This window comes from Pan paniscus, chromosome 1, assembly GCF_029289425.2.
Source record: "Pan paniscus chromosome 1, NHGRI_mPanPan1-v2.0_pri, whole genome shotgun sequence".
NCBI lineage: Eukaryota > Metazoa > Chordata > Mammalia > Primates > Hominidae > Pan > Pan paniscus.
In genome coordinates, this window is record NC_073249.2 from 1746284 (window position 1) to 1767695 (window position 21412).

The 21412-nt window shown below is 49.4% G+C and overlaps 1 protein-coding gene across 5 annotated transcripts in view; it reads left to right on the forward strand.

Annotated features, from left to right (window-relative positions):
* Positions 1–15769, forward strand: part of ZNF496 (zinc finger protein 496) — a 33811-nt gene extending 18042 nt beyond the window's left edge. For 4 of the 5 annotated variants that reach the window (XM_008968288.6, XM_055093016.2, XM_034950339.3 and 1 more), the window contains 4 exons: positions 3351–3483; positions 4001–4108; positions 5301–5414; positions 12641–15769. In XM_008968288.6, the coding sequence (XP_008966536.4) occupies positions 3351–3483; positions 4001–4108; positions 5301–5414; positions 12641–13398 (1113 nt within the window). In that variant the 3' untranslated portion in view covers positions 13399–15769. Of the gene's footprint in view, positions 1–3350; positions 3484–4000; positions 4109–5300; positions 5415–5874; positions 6949–12640 lie in introns of those variants that run through there. The other variant, XM_055093108.2, reaches the window with a different exon arrangement.
* The last annotated feature ends 5643 nt before the right edge of the window (positions 15770–21412 follow it).

The window sequence follows — 21412 nt, forward strand, 5'->3', positions numbered from 1 at the left end:
AGGATCATCCCTTGTGAGGTTTCTGTAGCTTACTTAATCTGCTGTCTTGTTGACGTGTGTCAAGGTTTTCAGTATTTATTAGATCAATGCTTCAGTGAAGCAGCTTTTGTAGACTTTACGTTGCACATGTGCAACATAAACTTGAGAAATCTCTGCACGGAAGGGTGGGCATGTTGGTAACGTGCAACATAAACTTTAGGAATCTCTGCATTGAGGGGCGACCACGCTGGTGACCTCTGGACATTGCCCAGCAGCCCACCATAGGAGTGGTGGATGTGCAGCCTCCCCAGCACTGAGGAGAAAGACCTGTTTCTCCACATCCTTGGCCACCCAGCCAGGTAGCTGCCATGTGGATTTTGCCAAACAAGATAGGGATGAGGTGGATCCAAGAGCAGAAATTACAAAGCAGTGTGTCCACTTGCGCCTGGACCTGGGGTAGTCGGTCTCCTTTCTGTCTCTTCTATCTGCATATGTTGCTTTGGGCTCTTCCCTCAGCCCCAGCTTCCACACCACCCCCCTCCCCTAATGCTATGGTCTGAATGTTTTTGTGTTCCCCTCCCCACAGCTTTGACATGTTGAAATGCTAGCCCCCAAGCTGCTGGCATTAAGAGGTGGGGCACTGGGGAGATGATCAGGTTATAAGGGCAAATCCATCATAAATGGATTAGTGCCTTTCTAAAAGAGGCCTCAGAGAGCAGCCTTGCCCCTTCCACCATGTGAGAACACAATGAAATGATGACCATCTATGGAGCAAGGAACTGGGCCCTCACCAGAACCCAACTATGCTGGTATCAGCTGGGGACTTCCTAGCCTCCAGAACTGTAAGACATACATTTATGTTGTTTATGAGTCCCCAATCTGCGGTATTTTGTTAGAGCAGCGCAAATGGATTAAGACAGAAAATTGGCACCGAACATTTTGGGTGCTACTCTAACAAATACAACGTGGAAGAAGCTTGGGAACCGGGTAATGGGTAGAGGCTAGAAGAGTTTTGAAGTGCAGGCTAGAAAAAGCCTGTGTTGCCATGAACAGACAATTTTTTCTTTTTCTTTTTCTTTTTTTTTTTTTGAGATGGAGTCCTGCTCTGTCACCCAGGCAGGAGTGCAGTGGCGCGATCTCTGCTCACTGCAACCTCAGCCTCCTGAGTAGCGGAGATTACAGATGTGCACCACCACACCTGGCTAATTTTTGTATTTTTAGTAGAGACAGGGTTTTGCCATTTTGGCTAGCTAGGCTGGTCTGGAACTCCTGACCTCAGGTGATCTGCCAGCCTCAGCCTCCCAGAGTGCTGGGATTACAAGTGTGAGCCACCGTGCCCAGCCCATGAACAGACTATTACGGGTGATTTCTAGTGAGGCTCCAAAAGAAAAGAGGAGATTTGAAATCCTCAACCAGAATGTTGGTAAAAATGTGAACAGTAAAGCTATTCTTAGGAGGTCTCAGATGGAAATGAGAAACGTGTGGTGGGCAATGGAGGAAAGGCCATCCTTCTTACAGTGGCAAATCACTTGGCTGAACTGTGCTTATGTATTAGTGTTTTGTGGAAGGTAGAACTTACGGGCCACTGCAATTGGATATTTGGCTGCAGAAATATCTAAGCAAGGTTTTGAAGGTGCAGCTTGTGAAATGTGAAAAGAGAGAAGTGATTTAAAGATGGGATTGTTACTTAAAAGGGAAGCAGAACTTAAAGATCGGGAATATTTGTCAGCCTATGTTGGTAAGAGTGAGCCAGCCTGTTTAGGAGAGAAGATAAAGGTTTTGCCATTGAAACTGAAGCTAGGAACTAGTCCAAGAAAATGGAAAAATGACCCCAAAGGCAATTCAGAAATCATCAGGGCTCTTCTGCCCATCACAGGCCCAGAGCGCAAGACCCGCAGCAAGCAGGGGACCACAGCAGAGAGCCCCGCTTCAGTCACCCCTGAAGCCCTAGATGGTGGGGCCATCAGCGAAGTTCCAGCCCAAGAGAGCCTTGGGCTTCTGAAAGAGACAGAGCTGCCACAGAGGTGGGGCCACTGCAGAGAACCACCTCAAGGGCAGGCCCTCACCAGGGGCTGCCATGGGGCGGGACCACCAAAAGCCAGGGGCAGGGCCACCCAGGGCCTTGGGGACTCAACTCCTGCCCAGTGAAGCTGCCACCTGTGGGTTTGGAAGGCGGGGTCACCTCCCAACACAGTGGGCCTGGGGAGCACAGCATCAAGACAAAAAGGATTATTCTGCAGATTATTCTCAAGCCGTAAACCATAATGTGCTGTGACCCATAGGTTCAGGACTTGCTTGGGACCTGTTACTCCTTTTCTTTTTTTCTGTTTCCCTTTTTTGAAACTGGAATGTTTATCCTGTGCCCGTCTCACCACTATATATGTGTGTGTGTGTGTGTGTCTGTGTGTGTGTTTTGTTTTTTTTTTTTAAGACTGAGTCTCACCCTGTTGCCCAGGGTGGAGTGCAGTGGCATGATCTCAGCTCACTGCAGACTCCGCCTGCCGGGTTCAAATGATTCTCCTGCCTCAGCCTCCCAAGTAGCTGGGATTATAGGTGCTCACCACCACGCCTGGCTACTTTTTGTATTTTTGGTAGAGATGAGGTTTAACCGTGTTGGCCAGGCTGGTCTCAAACTCCTGACCTCAGGTAATCTGCCTGCCTCGGCCTCCCAGGGTGCTGGGATTACAGGTGTGAGCCACCGCGCCGGCCTCACCACTATTTGGAAGGCACATAACTTGTTTCATTTCACAGGTTCACAGCTGGAGAGAATTTTGTGTCAGGTAGAATTGTGCCTTGAGTTTCAACTGTAACTGATTTAGATGATATTTAAATGAGATGTTGGACTCCGGACTTTTGAGTTGATGCTGGAATGAATTAAGACTTCGAGGGTTATTAGGATAGAATGAATTTGTTTGGCATGTGAAAAGGATATGAATTTGGGGGAACCAGGGGCAGAATGCTATGGTTTCAGTGTTTATATCTCCCCAAAATTTGTGTTGAAATTGTAATCCCCAAGATGATGGTATTAGGAAGTGGAGCCTTTTGGGGAGATGATCTGGTAACAAGGGCAAAGTCCTCATGAGTGGGATTAGTCCCTCCTAAAAGAGGCCCCAGAGAACTCCCTTGCCCTCTCCATCATGTAAGGACACAGAAGATGCCTGTCTTTTGACCAAGAAGTGGGCCCTCACCAGGCACCCAGCCTGCTGGCACCTTGATGTTGGACGTCCAGCCTCCAGAACTGTGAGGAACAGATTTCTGTTGTGTAGAAACTGCCCGTCCTACAGCGTTGTGTTGTCACAGCCTCAGTGGACTAAGACTGAGACACCTAGCTCGTCCCAGACTGAGGCACCCCTGTTCTCCTGTGCTTTCAGAGTCGGGTTTCTCCATTCAAGGACATGATTTTATGCTTCTCTGAAGAGGATTGGTCCCTTCTAGATCCTGCCCAGACTGGCTTCTATGGAGAGTTCATCATTGGGGAGGATTACGGGGTCTCAATGCCTCCAAGTAAGACTTAACTTCCCCCCACACCTCAAGACCAGGGAACTGGGCAGGGGAGTTCTCACTTGGAGTAAGAGTCAACTTCGTCCCATAGGATCAGGGAAGCGGGGCCTGCATCAGATCTCTCTGTTCACCCCCAACCTGGACAGGAGGTCATTTGCACACAGCGGCCCTACAGGCAGTGTGTCCGATTGACCATCACCTGCTGTCTCACCACATCAGGCTTATCAGAACCAAATAGAACATGTGCTGTATGTCCATTTCTCTTCCATCGTTCTTACCCTTTTGTCCCTTTATGTCTGCTTTACACCCAAAAGCCTCAGAGAGACCCCCAAGCCCATAGCTCTCCCTGCGTGTGCTGCCCCCACTGCCCCTGCACTGCCAGCTCTGGCCTTTTCACTTCTCGCCCCTGATGGTGCCATGCCCGCTGGGCATCCTTCCGCCTTCTGTCTTCTGGACCAGCCCTGGTTGCTGCAGGATCAGATTACTAATAAACATGTACCCTGCCTTTTTCTTTGAACAGACGACCTAGCTGCCCAGCCAGATCTCTCCCAGGGAGAGGAGAATGAGCCACGCGTTCCAGAGTTGCAGGATCTCCAGGGCAAAGAAGTGCCCCAGGTCTCCTACTTGGGTGAGTAATGATTCCAGAACTGAGTAGACAGAGTAGGGGGAAGGGTTGCTGGCAGCCGGAGGTGACCCCACTCTCTGGCTTCTCTCTGCGGCCCCTAATTGCCTTCTTCATTTCCCCAGACTCTATGTGGGTCTTGCATGTCTTGCCTTGTCCCTGACTTTTCATAGAAAGAATGGAGGATCTTAATTTTGCCAGGCATTGGGATTGTACTCCCTTGGCCAAGGACTGGGAAATAATAGGAATGTCTTTCTCCTCTGCCTGTAAGTAACATCTGGTTTGTGCTGACAATGCAGCAGCCCCTCCAGGAGTGAAGTCAGATACTTATGACAAGCCTAGTTGCAGAGGGAGTGTCTCCTAACTGGGCACCGAGCACAGCCCTTTGAGGTGCCTCACCTGTCTAGTCTTCCCATCTGCCTGGTACAGGGGTGCTGTGAGGACACTGGGGTGTGGGGAGGTGCTGGGGCTCAGCAGCAGCAGTTTCCGTCTTCCCCTCTGCCTGGTACAGGGGTGCTGTGAGGACACTGGGGTGTGGGGAGGTGCTGGGGCTCCGCAGCAGCAGTTTCCAGCCCTCCTTCAGGCTGTGTCGCCAGCACTTGCACCCATGATCTCCATGCCATGGTGCTTCGAAGCATCTGCTCCTTCAGGAGGAAATAGCTTTGTACAGAATCATCAGCAGCTCCACACCTCCTTCCCCTTTGGGACCTAGAGCTGGCATGAAGCAGACAAGGTTTCGACGCACCATCCCCACCTGGAACAAGCGTTCAGAGACTTGGCGTGGCGCAGTAGCTCCTGTACCATCTCTACCCTGTAGGCTCTGCACAAGCTGTTTGTGCAGGATGTGCGGAGTGTGCAGGAGCCTGTGGTGATGACTATAGAAAACCCACCACAGAAAGTGGGAATAAATGTGGGGCTGGGGGAGGTGCTTGTCTCTGGCCATAGAGTAGGTGGAGTAGAACCCGGATCTACGTCGATTCTGTCTAGCGTCAGAGCTCATGTTTGTGGAGTTGGCCCATTTTGCCTTCAGGTTCATTCACTCAGCAGACACTTATTGAGTGGCCACCCCCTGCCAGTCCCCAGGAGGGAGCCCAGGGCCGCCCCCAGACCGTAGCCTGGCATCTATTCGGATAGCACCCTCCCAGGTAGTGCTGTAGGTGCAAAGCAAATCAATTTTTCCATTTCCTCCTCTGGAAAGACTCTCCAAGTCTCCAGCCATTCCAGGTAGAAGAAAGAAGGAAACGTGAGGAGCTGCAGGTGCCAGAGTTCCAGGCCTGCCCACAGACGATGGTGCCTCAAAACACCTACCCAGGTAAAGAAGGGTCAGGGAGGTGTGGGTTTGTGCCTGTGTGTCTGTGTGTGCACATGTGTGTCTGTGGTGTGTCGCATGAATGTATGTGTGCATGTGTGGCATGGGGGATGGTTGTGTTGAATGCATGTGTGCGTGCACACACATATGTGGTGTGCTGCATGTGTGAGTGTGTGCATTCACGGGTGCACCTGTGTGTTGGGGGCATGTGGGTGTGTGATGTAAATGTGCGGTGGTGACGGCATGGGACAGTTAGGAACTGAACCCCTCAGGATCCCCGCTGACCTCTGCTGTGGTGTTCTTAGCTGCTTGCCCTGATTCCGTTGTGCTGGGGTCATTCTCCAGCTCACTCCCAATCCCAGGCTCACCCTCCTTGCCTTTCCCGGGGGCCGGGGAGGGTGTGTCAAAGCAGGGTGCTGCTGTAGTGCTGTTGGTGATGCGGTGAGTGTTTTTCTTCTCTCAGCATGGATGGCCAGCATCCTGGCACAGAATCTTGGAACTGGGATTAAAGAGCAGGTTTCTGGCATACTGAAGCTGCACAGGACTCTTGGAAAGTGTATGTTCCATTCCTGCTTTCAGAGAAATAGCCACAGTGTAGACTCTGAGTCGTCTTGGTAAAAGCCACCACTTCCAGAAGCAGAGGCTACAATACTGCCATCTTTCTCTTCTAAATACAAAACCCAAGCCTCTGATTCTTACCTGAACCCACGTGTCATTGTAGTTTTCTGCAGCTATGGAGACCAACTCACACATATTATCTCTTCTACCTGTGATGCTTTTGAAGGCAAGATTTATGCCATTTTGACCCAGCTCCATGCATCTTGTACTTGGCCCCCTTTCATGCATGGACAAAGGGGCTTTTCTAGTGTGGGAGATCTGAAAGGATGAGATCCTGCTCCACAAGCATGGATGCCCACCCCTGGTTTTCTAAGAAGCCCACCTCTGCGTGCCAAGAGTGATGCATTCATTTGGGGTCCACTTGGAGTTCAAGCGCAGGCCTGATGTTTGTGGTGCACTTTGAATCTTCTCTAGCTTCTTTCTGCCCATAGCATGTCTCTCAGCCCCATCAATATACTTTTAGAAGATGGATGGATGTTCATTTATACACAGGAGTTTTCAACTCCATTCTTCCCTTGCTGGACTCTGACACAGACTGCTCTGAAACAGCCAGAAGCCAAGGGTTGCTACTGAGAAAGGGGAGAGACGATATATTTCAAAGAGTGGGCACTGTACTTATTTTGGTAGCTCCTGCCAGCTTGCCTTCCTAAAAGGCTTTTCCCGCCAGCTGATGCCGGATAGCTGGTGATAAGGTCTGCTTCTCTATATCCATGCCCACGCAGGACACTCCCAGATGTTCAGTTTGTGCCAATCAGATAATGCTGCTACATCCGCCACTGAGGTGGAATACCTTTTCTTGTTTATTGTGTTCTATGAATTGCCTAGTTAGTATTCATTTATCCTTATTTATTTATTTTTGCATTCATACTTGTTTTCTTTATGTCCTAAACATTGCACCAGGATTCAGTGATTTACATGATGACATGATTCTGTGCATTGTATCTTCATGGCACCTTCTGAGATAGGTGGCATGATGTCTCTGTATTGCAGCTGGGGCACCCGAGAGCTGAAGTCACTTGCCCAGAGTCCAGTGCTCACAAGCTGTAGGTGGTGGAGTGAAGATTTGAACTCAGGCTGGGCGCAGTGGTTCATGCCTGTAATCTCAGCACTTTGGGAGGCCGAGGCGGGCAGATCACCTGAGGTTAGGAGTTCAAGACCAGCCTGGCCAACATGGCGAAATCTGTCTCTACTAAAAATACAAAAATTAGCCAGGCACAGTGGCAGACACCTGTAGTCTCAGCTACTGGGGAGGCTCAGGCAGGAGAATCGCTTGAACCTGGGAGGTCAAGGCTGCAGAAATCATGACACTGCACTCCAGTCTGGACAACAGAGCGAGACTCTGTCTCAAAAAAAAAAAAAAGAAAAAGAAAAAAAAAAAAAAACGGCCAGGTGCAGTGGCTCACGCCTGTAATCCCAGCACATTGAGAGGCTGAGGCAGGTGGATCACCTGAGGTCAGGAGTTCAAGACCAGCCTGGCCAATATGGCGAAACCCCATCTCCACTAAAAAATATAAAAATTAACCGGGCGTGGTGGTGGGCACCTATAATCCCAGCTGCTCGGGAGGCTGAGGCAGAGAGAATTGCTTGAACTCAGGAGGTAGAGGTTGCAGTGAGCCAAGATCACGCCACTGCGCTCCAGCCTGGGACACAGAGCAAGACTCCATCTTAAAAAAAAAAAAAAGATTTGAACTCAGGCTGTCAGGCTTCAGACCCATGGCTTTTACTCTACATTACCAAACCACGGTTTGCTTTTTCTGTGGATTCATAGAAACTGCCATCTTTCATAGGTTCTTCTAAATACCAAATCCAAGTCTCTGATTCTTACCTGAACCCACGTGTCGTTGTAGTTTTGGGTCTGAATCCCTTGCCTCTGCTGTATTTATACATAGTTTCTTCCATTTCCCTCAACTTTGTTTATGTGTCTTGCAGCATATAAATGTTTTGTTTTGCTTTGTTTTGTTTTTTAAAGATGGGGTCTCTTTATGTTGCCTAGACTGGTCTTGAAGTCTTGGGCTCAAGCAGTCTTTCTGCTTTGGCTTCCCAAATAGCTGGGGAGACTACAGGCGTGTGCCATCATGCCTGGCTTAAATGTTTTCTTACAGTTTTTAAATGTAGGTACACTTATTCGTCATCTTTTTGGTTTTATGCCTTGCTTAAGAAAGCTTCCCCATTCTAACTTTACAAGAATATTTTACAGTTTTTAATAATGCCTTTATCATTTTGGTTTTTCACATCCAGCTTCCTAGTCTCCCCTGCTTTTCCCGTTAATCCCCTCAGCTCGCAGGAAGTCATTCATTCCTGGCCAGAGCATCCTTCCTGAGGTGATAGTCATGGACTTACCTGCATGCTGCATGCCTTTGCCGCTCCGCCTGCAACAAGCACTTGCAGCAGCCTGGCTGCCTGCTAGCTATGTGGCCACGAGCCCTGGTCCCATCTCCACTGGCTCAATTCCCCTGAAACCTTGGGCAATTTCATTTTCTGCCTTACATTTTTTATTTGGAAAACAGAGATAATAGTTCAAGCCGCCTTGTACAGTTATAGCTGAGGATTAAATGGTTTCGTGCATGCGCTGGCGGTTAGGTCAATAGCTCTTCTCTTTTCTTTCAGACGGAGTCTAGCTCTGCCTCCCAGGTTAGAGAACAGTGGCGCCATCTCGGCTTACTGCAACCTCTGCCTCCCGTGTTCCAGCAATTTTCCTGCCTCGGCCTCCCACCATGTGTGGGAGCCCACCCACCCATATGTCCTCATGTTAACTTAATTACATCTTGAAAGAGCCTATCTTCAAATACAGTCACATTCTGAGGTCCTTAGGGTTAGGACTTCAACATGAAATTTTGGGACAACACAATTCATCCCCTGTAAGACCTCACCCTCAGGAGCTTCAAAATTCATGTCTTTCCCACATGCACAATCCATTCACCTCATCCCAACAGCCCCCAAATTCTCAGCCTGTTTCAGCATCAACTGTAAGTCCAAAATCTCATCTAAATATCAACATCTCCATCGGGTATGGGTTAGACTTGAGGTATGATTCATCCTGAGGCAAAATCCTCTCCAGCTATGAACTGTGAAACCAGATGTTTTTTGCTTCCAAAATACAACTGTGAGAAAAGCATAGCATAGACCATTCTCATTCCAAAATAGAGAAATCCAAGAGAAGAAAGGGTAATGGGTCCCAAGCAAGTCTTAAATCTAGCAGGTCAGGGCTAGGTGTGGTGTGGCTCGTGCCTATAATCCCAGCACTTTGGGAGGCCGAGGCAGGCGGATCACCTGAGGTCAGGAGTTCGAGACTACACTGGCAAAAATGGGGAAACCCTCTCTCTACTAAAAATACAAAAATTAGCCAGACGTGGTGGCACACACCTGTAATCCCAGCTACTCGGGAGGCTGAGGCAGGAGAATTGCTTGAACCCAGGAGGCAGAGGTTGCAGTGAGCCAAGATCATGCCATTGCACTCCAGCCTGGGCAGCAAGAGCGAAACTCCATCTCAAAAAAAAAAAAAAAAATCTAGCAGGTCATTTCCATGGGATTTTAAGGCTCAGCAATAACCTCTGGCTCAGTTCTCTGTTCTCCAGGCCCAGCAGGCTACTGGCCCTGCTCTTTGGAACTCAGAAGGAAATGACTTCACCTCCTGAGCCTGTACTCTCTGGTCCCATGATGACAGTGGCAGTCCTGTAACCTCTGAGCCACTTTTGGAGTCATTCTTCCCTTTTCTTGAAGGATAGTACATATTCATAGCCAGATAGATCTATCGGCCAGTTTGTAGAATCCCAGAAGTCCTAGCCTTCTTTTATTTCATCCCATCTCTTTTCCTTTCAGTTCCAACTGGCAGTGTTTCTGCTGGTATATAATACTCAGAAACCCTGCCCTCCATGCAGTTCACAGGGTTGCAGGCTGTCAGACGAGGGTGTCCTCCATAGACCTTCCTGGATAACCTCATCTCTGTTCCTGGCTTCTGTTGAGATGGTTGATTGGATCCGTGAATCATACCCAGAATCTCTTTAACAAATGATGAGCCAGCCACACTCTTGGTGTCTCTCCAGTGCACGCTTTTTTATTTTTTGCCGTATGGATAGACAGAATTTTCCAAATCTTGAAGTCATGGTTCCTTTTTGCTATAACAATTCCTTCAGTTTATCTCTCTCATCTCACGTTTCACTATAAGCGGCAAAAAACTAGTCTTTGCCTTTGACACTTTGCTTAGATACCTCCTCAGCTCAGTATCCGAGTTCCTTACTTACAATTTCTGTTTCCACAGAACAGTTGAATATGGTTTGGCCAAATTCTTTGCCACTTTATAATTGGAGGATCTCCTTTTCTCCAATTTCCTGTAACGTCCATATTTCTACCAGCCACTTCCTCAAGGCTTTTTAAACATGCACTTCAGAACTCTCCTAGCCTCTCCCCATGACCTAGTTCTAAAATCACTTTGACAGTTTTTGGTCTTTGTTTTAGCTGCACCCTACTTCCTGGTGCCAAAGTCTATGTTAGTCTACTGTGGCTACCATAACAAGGTACCACAGGCTGGGTGACTTAAACAACAGAAACTTACTTTCTTACAATTCCAGAAGCAACAAGTCCAGAATCAAGGCTTCAGCAGAGCTGGTGTCTTCCAAGGCCTTTCTCGTTGTCTTGGAGACGGCTCCCATCTTGCTGTGTCCTCACAGGGTCCTTCCCTCTGTTGAAGTCTGCCTCCAGTCTCCTCCTCTTAGAAGGACACCAGTGATTTTGGATTGGCCCCACCATCTGACTTCATTTTGACTTAATTACTTCTTGAAAGACCCTATCTCCAAGTAATCACATTCTGAGGCCCTATGGGTTAGGGCTTCATCATGTAAATTTTCAGGGGGACACAATTTCACCCATAACATTCACTGTCTGCTCTCATAATTCCATCTCCTCGCCCAGTTAACAAGTAAGAGATCTTAGCGGTCCACCTTGTCACTTTGTTTTCTTCTTCCACCCAAGTCCATTAACAGAAATCAACTGCTGATCAAGTACCTTGTCATCGGCAGCCTGGTAAAAGTTACACCTTGCTCTTGTCTCCACCCCATGAGGTCCACAAAGTACATCATACACATGACCTCACCTGCCCCACCAGCAGCTTAGAGCAACGGGCTGCCACTGTCATTCTCACCTTGTAGACGAGGTGACCCAAGCTCAGAGAAGCTGCCTGGCTGGAACGAGGTTCCTGCAGCTTGAAAACCAAGAGTCGAGATAAGCGTCAAACATAGCCTCTCGGCGGGCGCAGTGGCTCACACCTGTAATCCCAGCGCTTTGGGAGGCTGAGGCAGGTGGATCACCTGAGATGGGTGGCTCGCTTGAGCCCAGGAGTTTGAGACCAGCCTGGGCAACATAATGTGACCCCATCTGTACAAAAAATTAAAAACGCGCACACACACACACACACACACACACAACCTCTGTCTTCATCTGATGATTTCCCTCCTATACTACGTGGGTTCTTGGCAGACTCAGTACCCACTCCCAGACTCATGTTCCCCCGACCCCCTTGTGACTGAGGGACAAATGCCCCCTCCGCTTCCACCATTGCCCTTCATCTCTCTGCTCTGCATAGCCTCTGTGTCTTCCTGCCCTGCTTCTGTTTGTCCAGCTTCTCCTGTCCTGAGCTGCTCTGACTAGCCAGGGCTCTCCTCCCCACAGTCATGAAGCCCAGACTAACCATGTTCCTACTCTTATCTGGGAGGGCCTGGTTCACTCCCCCCAAGTTCTAGATTTGAGTTCTGCATTTCACAGCAGTGAGGAAACAGGCCACCTGTATGGTGGGCTCTGCTCGATAAGCTGGGACCTCAGGCCGGGCTCTGCACTGTCCACCCAGCCCCTCCCCGTGGTTCCACCTTCCCAACATCACAGACTCAGGATGTAGGAAGTCCAGAGCAGCTTTATTCATCACCACCTGTGGCCTCAGAAATGCGGTGCTACTGGGAGCCGGGGAGCTATGGGGGACCCAGGACTCTGGGCAGTCTGGGACTGTTGAGCAGCCCAGCAAGGCTGAGTAGCATTTCAGCCCTCCTTCCTGGCACAGATCACCTTAGTTTATGTGTAAACATGGCAACCAATAGGTCATCGGGTTGCGTCCAGGAGCAAATAGGAATGTGCATGTCAAGTCTAGCACAGTCCCTGGAGCATGCAAGTGCCCAGCACATGATATGTGTAGGTTGTAGAGTCTTCCTCTCTCAAGTCCTTTCACTATCCTGATAGAGCTTTCCCCCATGCCTTGTTAAGTGCATGATCTGTAAATGGTCAAGGCTTTACCCAGATAAATACAGACTCCTAGAGCTTGTGGGGATGGGGTGGTCTCCGTGGGTAGAGAACAAAAGGGTTGGGGGTGGAGATAAGGGAAAATGGCTGGGAAGAGGGAGAGCAAGGTGCCCAGCATGCTCTGGACACAGCGGGGCCCATGCTGAAGATTTCTTCCTCACAGGCTACACCAGTGGCCCCTGCAGGGCTGGCCAGGCCGCCCCGGTCACCGAGGACCATTGTAAAAACACGGGTTTGTAAACTCCAAGCTGAGTGTTCCTCCGCCGCGGTCATAGGGGCTGGGATGTGGCCTGTGCAGCGTCGCTGACCTGCATGTTGCCTTCCTGTAGCTGGCGGCAACCCGCGATCTCTGGAGAACAGCCTGGATGAAGAAGTGACCATCGAGATCGTTCTCTCCAGCTCTGGGGACGAGGACTCCCAGCATGGCCCGTACTGCACAGAAGAGCTGGGGAGCCCCACAGAGAAGCAGCACAGCCTCCCCGCCTCCCACCGGAGCAGCACCGAGGCCGGAGGCGAGGTGCAGACCTCCAAGAAGTCCTACGTGTGTCCGAACTGTGGGAAAATCTTCCGCTGGAGGGTCAACTTCATCCGGCATCTGCGGAGCCGCAGGGAGCGAGAGAAGCCGCACGAGTGCTCGGTGTGCGGGGAGCTGTTCAGCGACAGCGAGGACCTGGATGGGCACCTAGAGAGCCACGAGGCCCAGAAGCCTTACCGGTGTGGTGCCTGCGGGAAGAGCTTCCGCCTGAACTCCCACCTGCTCTCCCACCGGCGGATACACCTGCAGCCGGACAGACTCCAGCCGGTGGAGAAGAGAGAGCAGGAGGCATCCGAGGACGCGGACAGGGGTCCCAAAGAGCCGCTGGAAAACGGCAAGGCCAAACTGAGCTTCCAGTGCTGTGACTGTGGCAAGGCCTTCCAGCGGCACGACCACCTGGCTCGGCACCGCAGCCACTTTCACCTGAAGGACAAAGCCCGGCCCTTCCAGTGCCGGTACTGTGTCAAGAGTTTCACGCAGAACTATGACCTCCTCCGCCACGAGCGCCTGCACATGAAGCGCCGTTCCAAGCAGGCTCTGAACTCCTACTGAGCTTCTCCGCCTGGGGCGGCCTCACCCTGGCTGGTGCTGCCCCCTCACCTTGGTACTGATCAGCGCCCCCACCCAGGACATACCTTCCCCAGGATAGAGAGCACACCTCCCTCCTGTCCTTGCTCTCAGGTAGTGAGCGTTCGGGTGGTGCCATGGGAGCACTCTCCCTCCCCCAGGTAATGAAAGAGTGGCCAAGGGAGTGTTCTGTTTCTGCTGTGCCAAAAAACGGGGGGGATGTGCCATCACCAGGTTGGACATGCCAGGTGTTCTGCGTCTTAGAGACCCTTGGCCCATGCTCCCCAAGCTCGGGGAGTAAAACTGGGCTATCCCCCGTCAGGGCGGCACCCTGGTCACCAGCCAAACCTCAGTATACTCCCTCCCCTCCTTCCCTGTCTGAACGCTAGGATCTGCTCCTGAAGCTCCAGGATGGCTGCATTTCCACTGAGAAGCTGCTGGCGGGTGTTGGACTAGAGGAAAGAAGAAGGCAGGGTGGGACTGATGGGCTCAGTGGGGAGCAGGGCCAGGCACACTGAGCCAGACATGTCATGTCTGAGCCCCAGGTTCGTGGCCATCAGGTAGGCAGGAGCACCCCGCAGATCCAAGATGATCAGGCAGCCCTTTTGGGCTGGCGTCTGTGGCAGGGGTCTGCAGAGCTCCTTCTTGAGGTTTGGAAACAGTCATGGTACCTGTTGATTTTCCTGGGGGGCAATTAGTAGGGATCTGGAGCTCACCAAAAACAAAGCTTACATTTTAATTTGTGTTGCACACCCACCCCATAATGTCTTTATACCCCAAAGATCCTTGGTAAATGCTTATGGGTTGGAAGCGGAGTTGTCATCGTTTAAAAGGCACTTAAGTCCCTTCTTCCAATCTGTCCTGTCTAGGAATGTGGAGCTCTGCCCCCCAGTGAGGGGTTCTCCTGTCTGGGTGAGCCAAGCTCCAGAACAGAACCTTGCCCGACATCACACTTGATATATACATTAGCTTGGAGTGCTGGTGTGTCCGTTTTCTAGGTCTGTTGTAACAAAGTACCAAACACTGGCTGGCTTAGAACAACAGGAGTGTATTCCCTGACAGTTCTGGGAGGTGCACGTCCAAGATCAGGGTGTCCTCAGAGTTGGTGCCTTCCGAGAGCTGTGAGGGAGAAGCGGCTTCATGCCTTTGCTGGCAGTTGCCATTCCTTGGTGTGCGGAAGCGTCACCCAGTCTCTGCCTTCATCTCCACATGGCACTCTTGCTGTGTGCGTGTCTGTCTCCAAACCTCCCTTTGTTTAAGGACACCAGTCATATCGGATTAGAGCCCATCCCACCGACCCCAGTATAACCTCATCTGTATCCGCAGCAACCGTTTACCAATAAGGTCACATTCTGAGGTACTAGAGGTTGGGACTTCAACATCGGAATTTGAAAGGGACAGCATTCAGCCCATGACTCCAGATAAACGTGAAGTATGCTATATCATTCCTAATTTACAGATGAGTCAATACAAACTTGAGTGAGCTTGCTCACAATTCCATCAAAGGCAGGGTTCAGACCCAAGTTTCAGCATTCAGGGCAGGTGTCCTCTGCATGGAAGAATCTTACTCAATAGCCCTAAACGCTGACAAATTCCCCTTCCTCCCTGCCTTCTGATGGGGGCTGGGCAGGCCAGCTGGAGCTGTGTCTCCCGCTGGGATTCCGGACTGAGTGACAGCAGGTAGTGAAACCTCAAGCAATTTAAAACATGGTATTGTTCCTGGAAGACTGGTTATGTTGGCTAGGGTCAGCAAGAGAGGGCATCAAGGCTTTAGTCTAGCAGTGACTTAATCTGCAAGTCAAACCAGACAGGTATTTTTGTATTATTCATATGTCACATCCTACCAACAGACAGTAAGCCAGGCAAGGCTCCTGGTGCTCCTTGTCACTCACGTAATTTTCACATCAGGAAAACTCTGGGCTGGGTGCAGTGGCTCACACCTGTAATCCTAGCACTTTGGGAAACCAAGGTGGGTGGAACGCCTAGCTCAGTGACACCAGCCTGGGCCACATGGCAAAACCCCGTCTGTACCAAAAATGCAAAAACTTAGCTGGGTGTGGTGTTGATGTTTGCGGTCCCAGCTACTCTGGAGGCTGAGGTGGGAGGATTGCTTGAGTCTGGGAGGCAGAAGTTGCAGTAAGCCGAGATCATGCCACTGCACAAGCTAGGTGACAGAATGAGACTCTGTCTCAAAAATAATTAAAAAGCCTCTGCCCCAAACTCGTTAAAAGATTTTATAACCACAACTGCTGTTTCTGTGTAGATGCATCTGCATGCCCAGGAGCAGTAAATGCAATAAAATCATTTGGTTATACTTTGAACACAAAATAAACGGTTGAGGCTTTTACTTTCTAAATAGTTTGTCTCTTGTATCAACATATCTGGAAAAGGGAGAAATCCGATTTTTAAGTCCTAAGGCCAAGGGAGGGGAAAATTCCAAGTAGAAGCCAGGCTCTCTGTACACGTTTACCCCACCTACCTGTGTGCTCCTACCTGTCCTGAGGATCCTCTCTGTAGCTCTGAGGTCTTGGGAAGGTTATTCACCTTCCTGCTTCAGACGTCTGACTCAAGAGAAGAACACTGTTCTACTTACCAGAGTGTTTTCTGTGTAAAACCACATCATGAAGGAGAAAGCGAGAAAGGGAATGTGAGGGGCTGGAAGCCACAGGGAGGCTGTCTCTTGAGTCCCCACCACTGATCCAGAGCCAACCAAGGCACCTCAGGAAATGGAAGGCCACATTGCCTCTGGATTTGGAAATCCTCCTGGGTAATGTAACTGAAACCCAGGTTGATGCCATGCAGCAGGAGCAGCAGGGGGAACGTGCTCTCAGGAGAGGTCTGCCAACCTTCCAGCCCAACACCCGTCACCACAGTGGTGGAGGAGGCTGCACCCAGGAGATCTTTGTCTCCCTTTTGGCCACTGATACCTTTGGCCTTATCTGACAACAGCTACCCCTGGATCCTTCCCTCCCACCCCAGGGGCTGGGCAGCTGGCTGGAGCTTTGTGTCCACCTTGCTCTGGAGGTTGAGACCCCCATCTGAGCAACATCCTCTCTCTTTGTTCCTCTGATCCCTTGGCATCGTCACAAACCCACAGGTGCATAATAAAAACTCGCTGAGTCAATATTCCTGTTAGGCTTTTCATTTTCATTTAAAAAGTAAAATGTGGCTGGGCGTGGCGGCTCATTCCTGTAATCCCAGCACTTTGGGAGGTTGAGGCAGAAGGATTGCTTGAGGTCAGGAGTTTGAGACCAGCCTGAGCAATATAGTGAGACCCCATCTCTAAGAAAAAAATAGAACAATTAGCCTGCCGTGGTGGCACATGCCTGTAGCTATTTTGGGGGCTGAGGTGGGGGAAGATCCCTTGAACCCAGGAGACAGAGGTTGCTGTGAATGGTGGAGGTTGCTATGAACGGTGGAGCGCCACTGCACTCCAGCCTGGGTGGCAGAGCAAGACTTCATCTCAAAAAACAAAAAGTAAAATGTGAAGCACAGCCAAAAGATGTTTTCTAAGACCTGCAGGCTTTAGATAGTTCTGGTCACCTGATCTGGCCCCTCCCCAAAATAAAGAAGAAGAAATAACTGTTTCATACACTGGGAGTAGATTGTACTCCTGGTCACACCACAGCTTTAAGCCAACCTTAGTCGTTTTTCTCTTTTCTCTATCTCCCCAACTCTTGCCTCAGCTAGAAGAAGAAACAAATAAAAAAGATGAGGCCATTGGTGGGAGGGTCCCTATCAGTCCTAAATCATACTGTGGCACAAAGGAAAGAGAAGGCCAGCTTTGAAGCCTGTGGAGATCTTGTCCAAGTCACTCTTCTCCTGTGAGATGGTTTCCCTTCCTCTGCCAAAAGCAGAGTTTGGATCAGACAGAAGTAATTCTGCTTGCAGAGTTACATAGACGATTCAGCGATGATTACAGCACTTCAGCAATTCCATCAATTAAGCCCACTTTTTTTTTTCCCCCCCCTAAAGATGGGCTCTCACTATTTTGCCCATGCTGGTCTCAGACTCCTGAGCTTCTCCCACCATGGCCTCCCAAAGTGCTGGGATTATAAGTCTGAGCCACCACACCCAGCCTCCAGACACACTTAGTATTAGCAACAAACACTGATACTGTTTGGTCTTGAAAGTGACGGTCAGTGCCCACTACTAGTCCGTGCAACAAGGCTAGAGGTTAGAAAACTTGCTTAGGGCAGACTGGCCACAGGAAAGGGACTGTTGAAGGGACCACTGGAAGACCAGGTACCTCTAGCAGCCCAGACCCATGTATAGGGCAGCTGATAGAGTGCCAGTGGCCCAGCATCTGGGGGGTGGTTAGTAGCGATCATGAGCTCATCAGGGGCAAAGCCCAGGGGGTCCATCTGTACCTGTTTTGCCCATCAGATACCAATTGGGAACTTTATCTTCTCTTGAAACCATAGCCTATAACCAGGTCACCATGATTAATGTGCATATAATTAGCAAAGTACAGAGAAGCCATAGAAATTCCCTGTGAGAAGATGCAAAACTCAGTGTGGGAAAGCAGAGTCCTCAGGAATACACAGAAGTGGGAGGAACCCAGGGCTTACCTCACACATCTTGGCCATAGCCGAGAATATCACAGGCAGGCCGACAACTGTGTGACAAAGGGCTATCTTCTAATCACACAACCAAATGGCAGGAGAACCACCCTTTTTCCATCACCTGCTTTAAAAAAAAAAATACTATGGTTGTGTCTGTCCTGCCCCATTATATTGGTCTTGCTACACCTTGTCAAAATACGAAGAGGTTGGATACCTGCTATTTTCTACCTTTTTACGTGATGATCAGTCAGGTATAGCCACAAGAGAAGACAGAGGAGAGTCTCAGGAAAAGACGAAGTTTATTCTACTCACAGGTCCTAGAGACAGGAGGCACAGCAGGCCAGGCAGGGCCACATGGGAAAGACACCAGGTGGCAGGAAGCAGAAGACAGGAGAAGGTTTGGGCCACCGTCTTTATTGGGGTTTCCTTTGAGAGAGTCAAAGCAGGGCAAGGTGAACAGTTTAGGATTGGTTAGTTTGAATAATTTCTGTGGGCTTTGGGTTACAGGGATGGTTACTAATTGCCTGGCGCCAGGCTCTGGGATGCATAAGACAGGAATGTTGCCTCCTGGGGTGTCATGTCAGATACTGGGGGTGTGGGTCCGAATGGGTTAGTTTGCGTATCGAAGGCATGCTCCTTGCTGGGCAAGGGTTCACTGGCGCATAAACCTCAGATAAGGGGGCCTATGGACTGCACTCTAACTGGTATTGTCTTAAATTTCCTCCTGGGACTGGAGGAAGTCGTTCCCAAGAGCCAGACCTAACATTCTTTTCTGCTGACCCCAAATTTTAAACAAAGCTTCTGTTCTATAACCTACTGCAAATCAGAAAATCTGTGAATTCTACCTATGACCTGTAAGCCTCCGCTTCAAGGTATCCTGTCCTTTTGAGGCTAAACCGATGAGTAATTTCAATGTATTGATTTATAATTTTGCTTGTAATTTCTGCTTTCCTAAAATTTACCCCTGCCTTGATTTTTCTCTTCTCCTTTCTTTTCTTTTTCTTTTCTTTTCTTTTTTTTTTTTTTTTTTTTCTTTTTTTAATGACTAGTCAGATGCAGTAGTGAGAGTCAGGGGAAGAGCAGAACAAGGTGTTTGATGTGTAACTCACTGAACAATCGTGATAACTCATTACCTTTGCACCAGCCGCCCTGCCTTTAAAAACCCTTTCTTGCAAGCCGCTGTGGAGGTCAGATATTAAGTGTGAGCTGCCTTATTCTCCTTGCTTGGCATCCTGCAAATAAACACCTTCCTTTCTCCTGCCACAAACCTCAGGACGGGTGTTTGTCCTTATTGCACTGGACGAGTGGATCCCAGTTAGATTAAATAATGGCCAGGTGTGCAGTGTTGGGGCTCGAAGATGGTCAGTACAGACTTGCATTATAGTTGAGAAGAAGAGGACAGATGATATCCAATACATTCCTTTCTCACCACTTTCTCCACGGTTACTCACCAAGGGCAGAGACCTCTGTCTGTGTCTGCTTACGTCATCCAGCTTGCGGTCTAAGACAACATGCTCCTGCAAAATGAGAGCTTGGTATGTGTTGGATAGAGCTGCACCCCATCACTTCTGCCCTCCCAAAAGAAACATAACTCCCATCCAAGCAGGTGCTTGGAAACCAGTATGTTCAGGTGCTGGGGAGAGCTGCCACTGCTCAGACACCAGCCTGTGGTATCAACTAGGTATCCCGCAGACACTCTTTCTCTGGCATCAACTAGATATCCTGCAAACACTCTTTCCAAATACGGTCACATTCACAGGTCCCAGGAAAAGATCTTCATGGAGGCCCCATTCAAACCACTACAGTTCTTTTAAGGGAAGATTTAAATCTCAAAACCAGTTAGGTAATCAATAGTGTTCTACCACTCCAGGAAACTAACGCTGCCCTCCAGGTTCTGGTTTCTACAGTAAAGTGATTCTCCCTCAGGAAATAGTTATCTTCATGTAACCAACTCAAGTTCAGCTGCTCACAAGAAGCAAGGTGTGGTCAAAGGAAAGCAGCTTTACTAATGAAATGCTAGCAGATGGGAAAGCCATCTTTTAAGCCAAGGCCTTAAAGAAGCCATTTCCAAAGTTTGGGCTGAGGGCAGGGGCTGAAAAAAGGGAAGCCTGATGTGAAAGGCATGCTGGAGTTGTGCAGGTGCAGGGGCTGTGTCTTGCCCTGATGCCTGTCTTGAGTTATGGTCCACCTGGAGCGCAGGCTGGCACCATCTTCACAGTGGCAATGGCCATGTAACTGAGCAGCTTGGCAACTAAGCCTCAAACCATGTTCTAAAACTTTTTTTTTTCCTTTCTCCTTTCCTCCTTGAACCGTCTAGTCTCAAGCTGTAATAACTTCATTATTTATTTATTTATTTATTTATTTATTTATTTTTTATTTATTTATTTTTGAGACAGAGTCTTGCCCTGTGCCCCAGGCTGGAGTGCAGTGGCATGATCTGAGCTCACTACAGCCTCCGCCTCCTGGATTCAAGCAATTCTCATACCTCAGCCTCCCTGGTAGCTGGGATTACAGGCATGTATCACCATGCCCAGCTAATTTTTGTATTTTTTAGTAGAAATGGGGTTTCGCCATGTTGGCCAGGCTAGTCTCGAACTCCTAACCTCAGGGGACCCGCCTGCCTCAGCCTCCCAAAGTGCTGAGATTACAGGCGTGAGCCACGACGCTTGGCCAACATGTTGTTATTCTGACTTCTTTCCACAAGCAGCGACCAGCCAGAGCCTTTTTCTGCTGGTTACAGTCGGGCTGTAGATGATCCATCTTGAGGCAATCTGTAAGTGGGGGAGCATTTCACAGCTGGACCTGCATGCCTGCTGTGTTTTTAATCAACCCCTGGAATTTCCTAACAAGCATATGGTTAGATAAAGGTGCTTGGGGTAAGGAAGTGTGCAGTGGAAAAGGGAAGGGACTGCAGTTTCAAAGTACATTTCAAGGCTATATTTTAAGACTAAGGGAAAAAAGGTTTTTACAGTCTGTTTCAAGGTTGTATCTTGAGACTGGAAAGAAAGGAGGAAAGAAATAAGTTTTAAAATGCATTTTGAAACTCAGCTACTCACATTTAGTCAAGAATCTAGAGTGTTACTGGGTGTGGTGGCTCATGCCTGTAATCCCAGCACTTTGGGAGGCTCAGGCAGGCTAATTGCTTGAGCACAGGAATTTGAGACCAGCCTGGGCAACATGGCAAAAACCTGTCTCCACAACAAAATACAAAAATTAAGCAGGTGTGGTGGTGTGCACCTGTGGTCCCAGCTCCTCAGGAGGCTTAGGCAGGAGGTTCACCTGAGCCTGGGAGGTCGAGGCTGCAGTGAACCCTGATCGTGCCACTGCACTCCAGCCTGTGTGACAGTAAGACCCTGTCTAAAAACAAAAAACAACAAAAAAGAATCTAGAGTGTTAAAGCTGAAAGAGACGCAGTAAGTTGTCCAGAGCCCTCC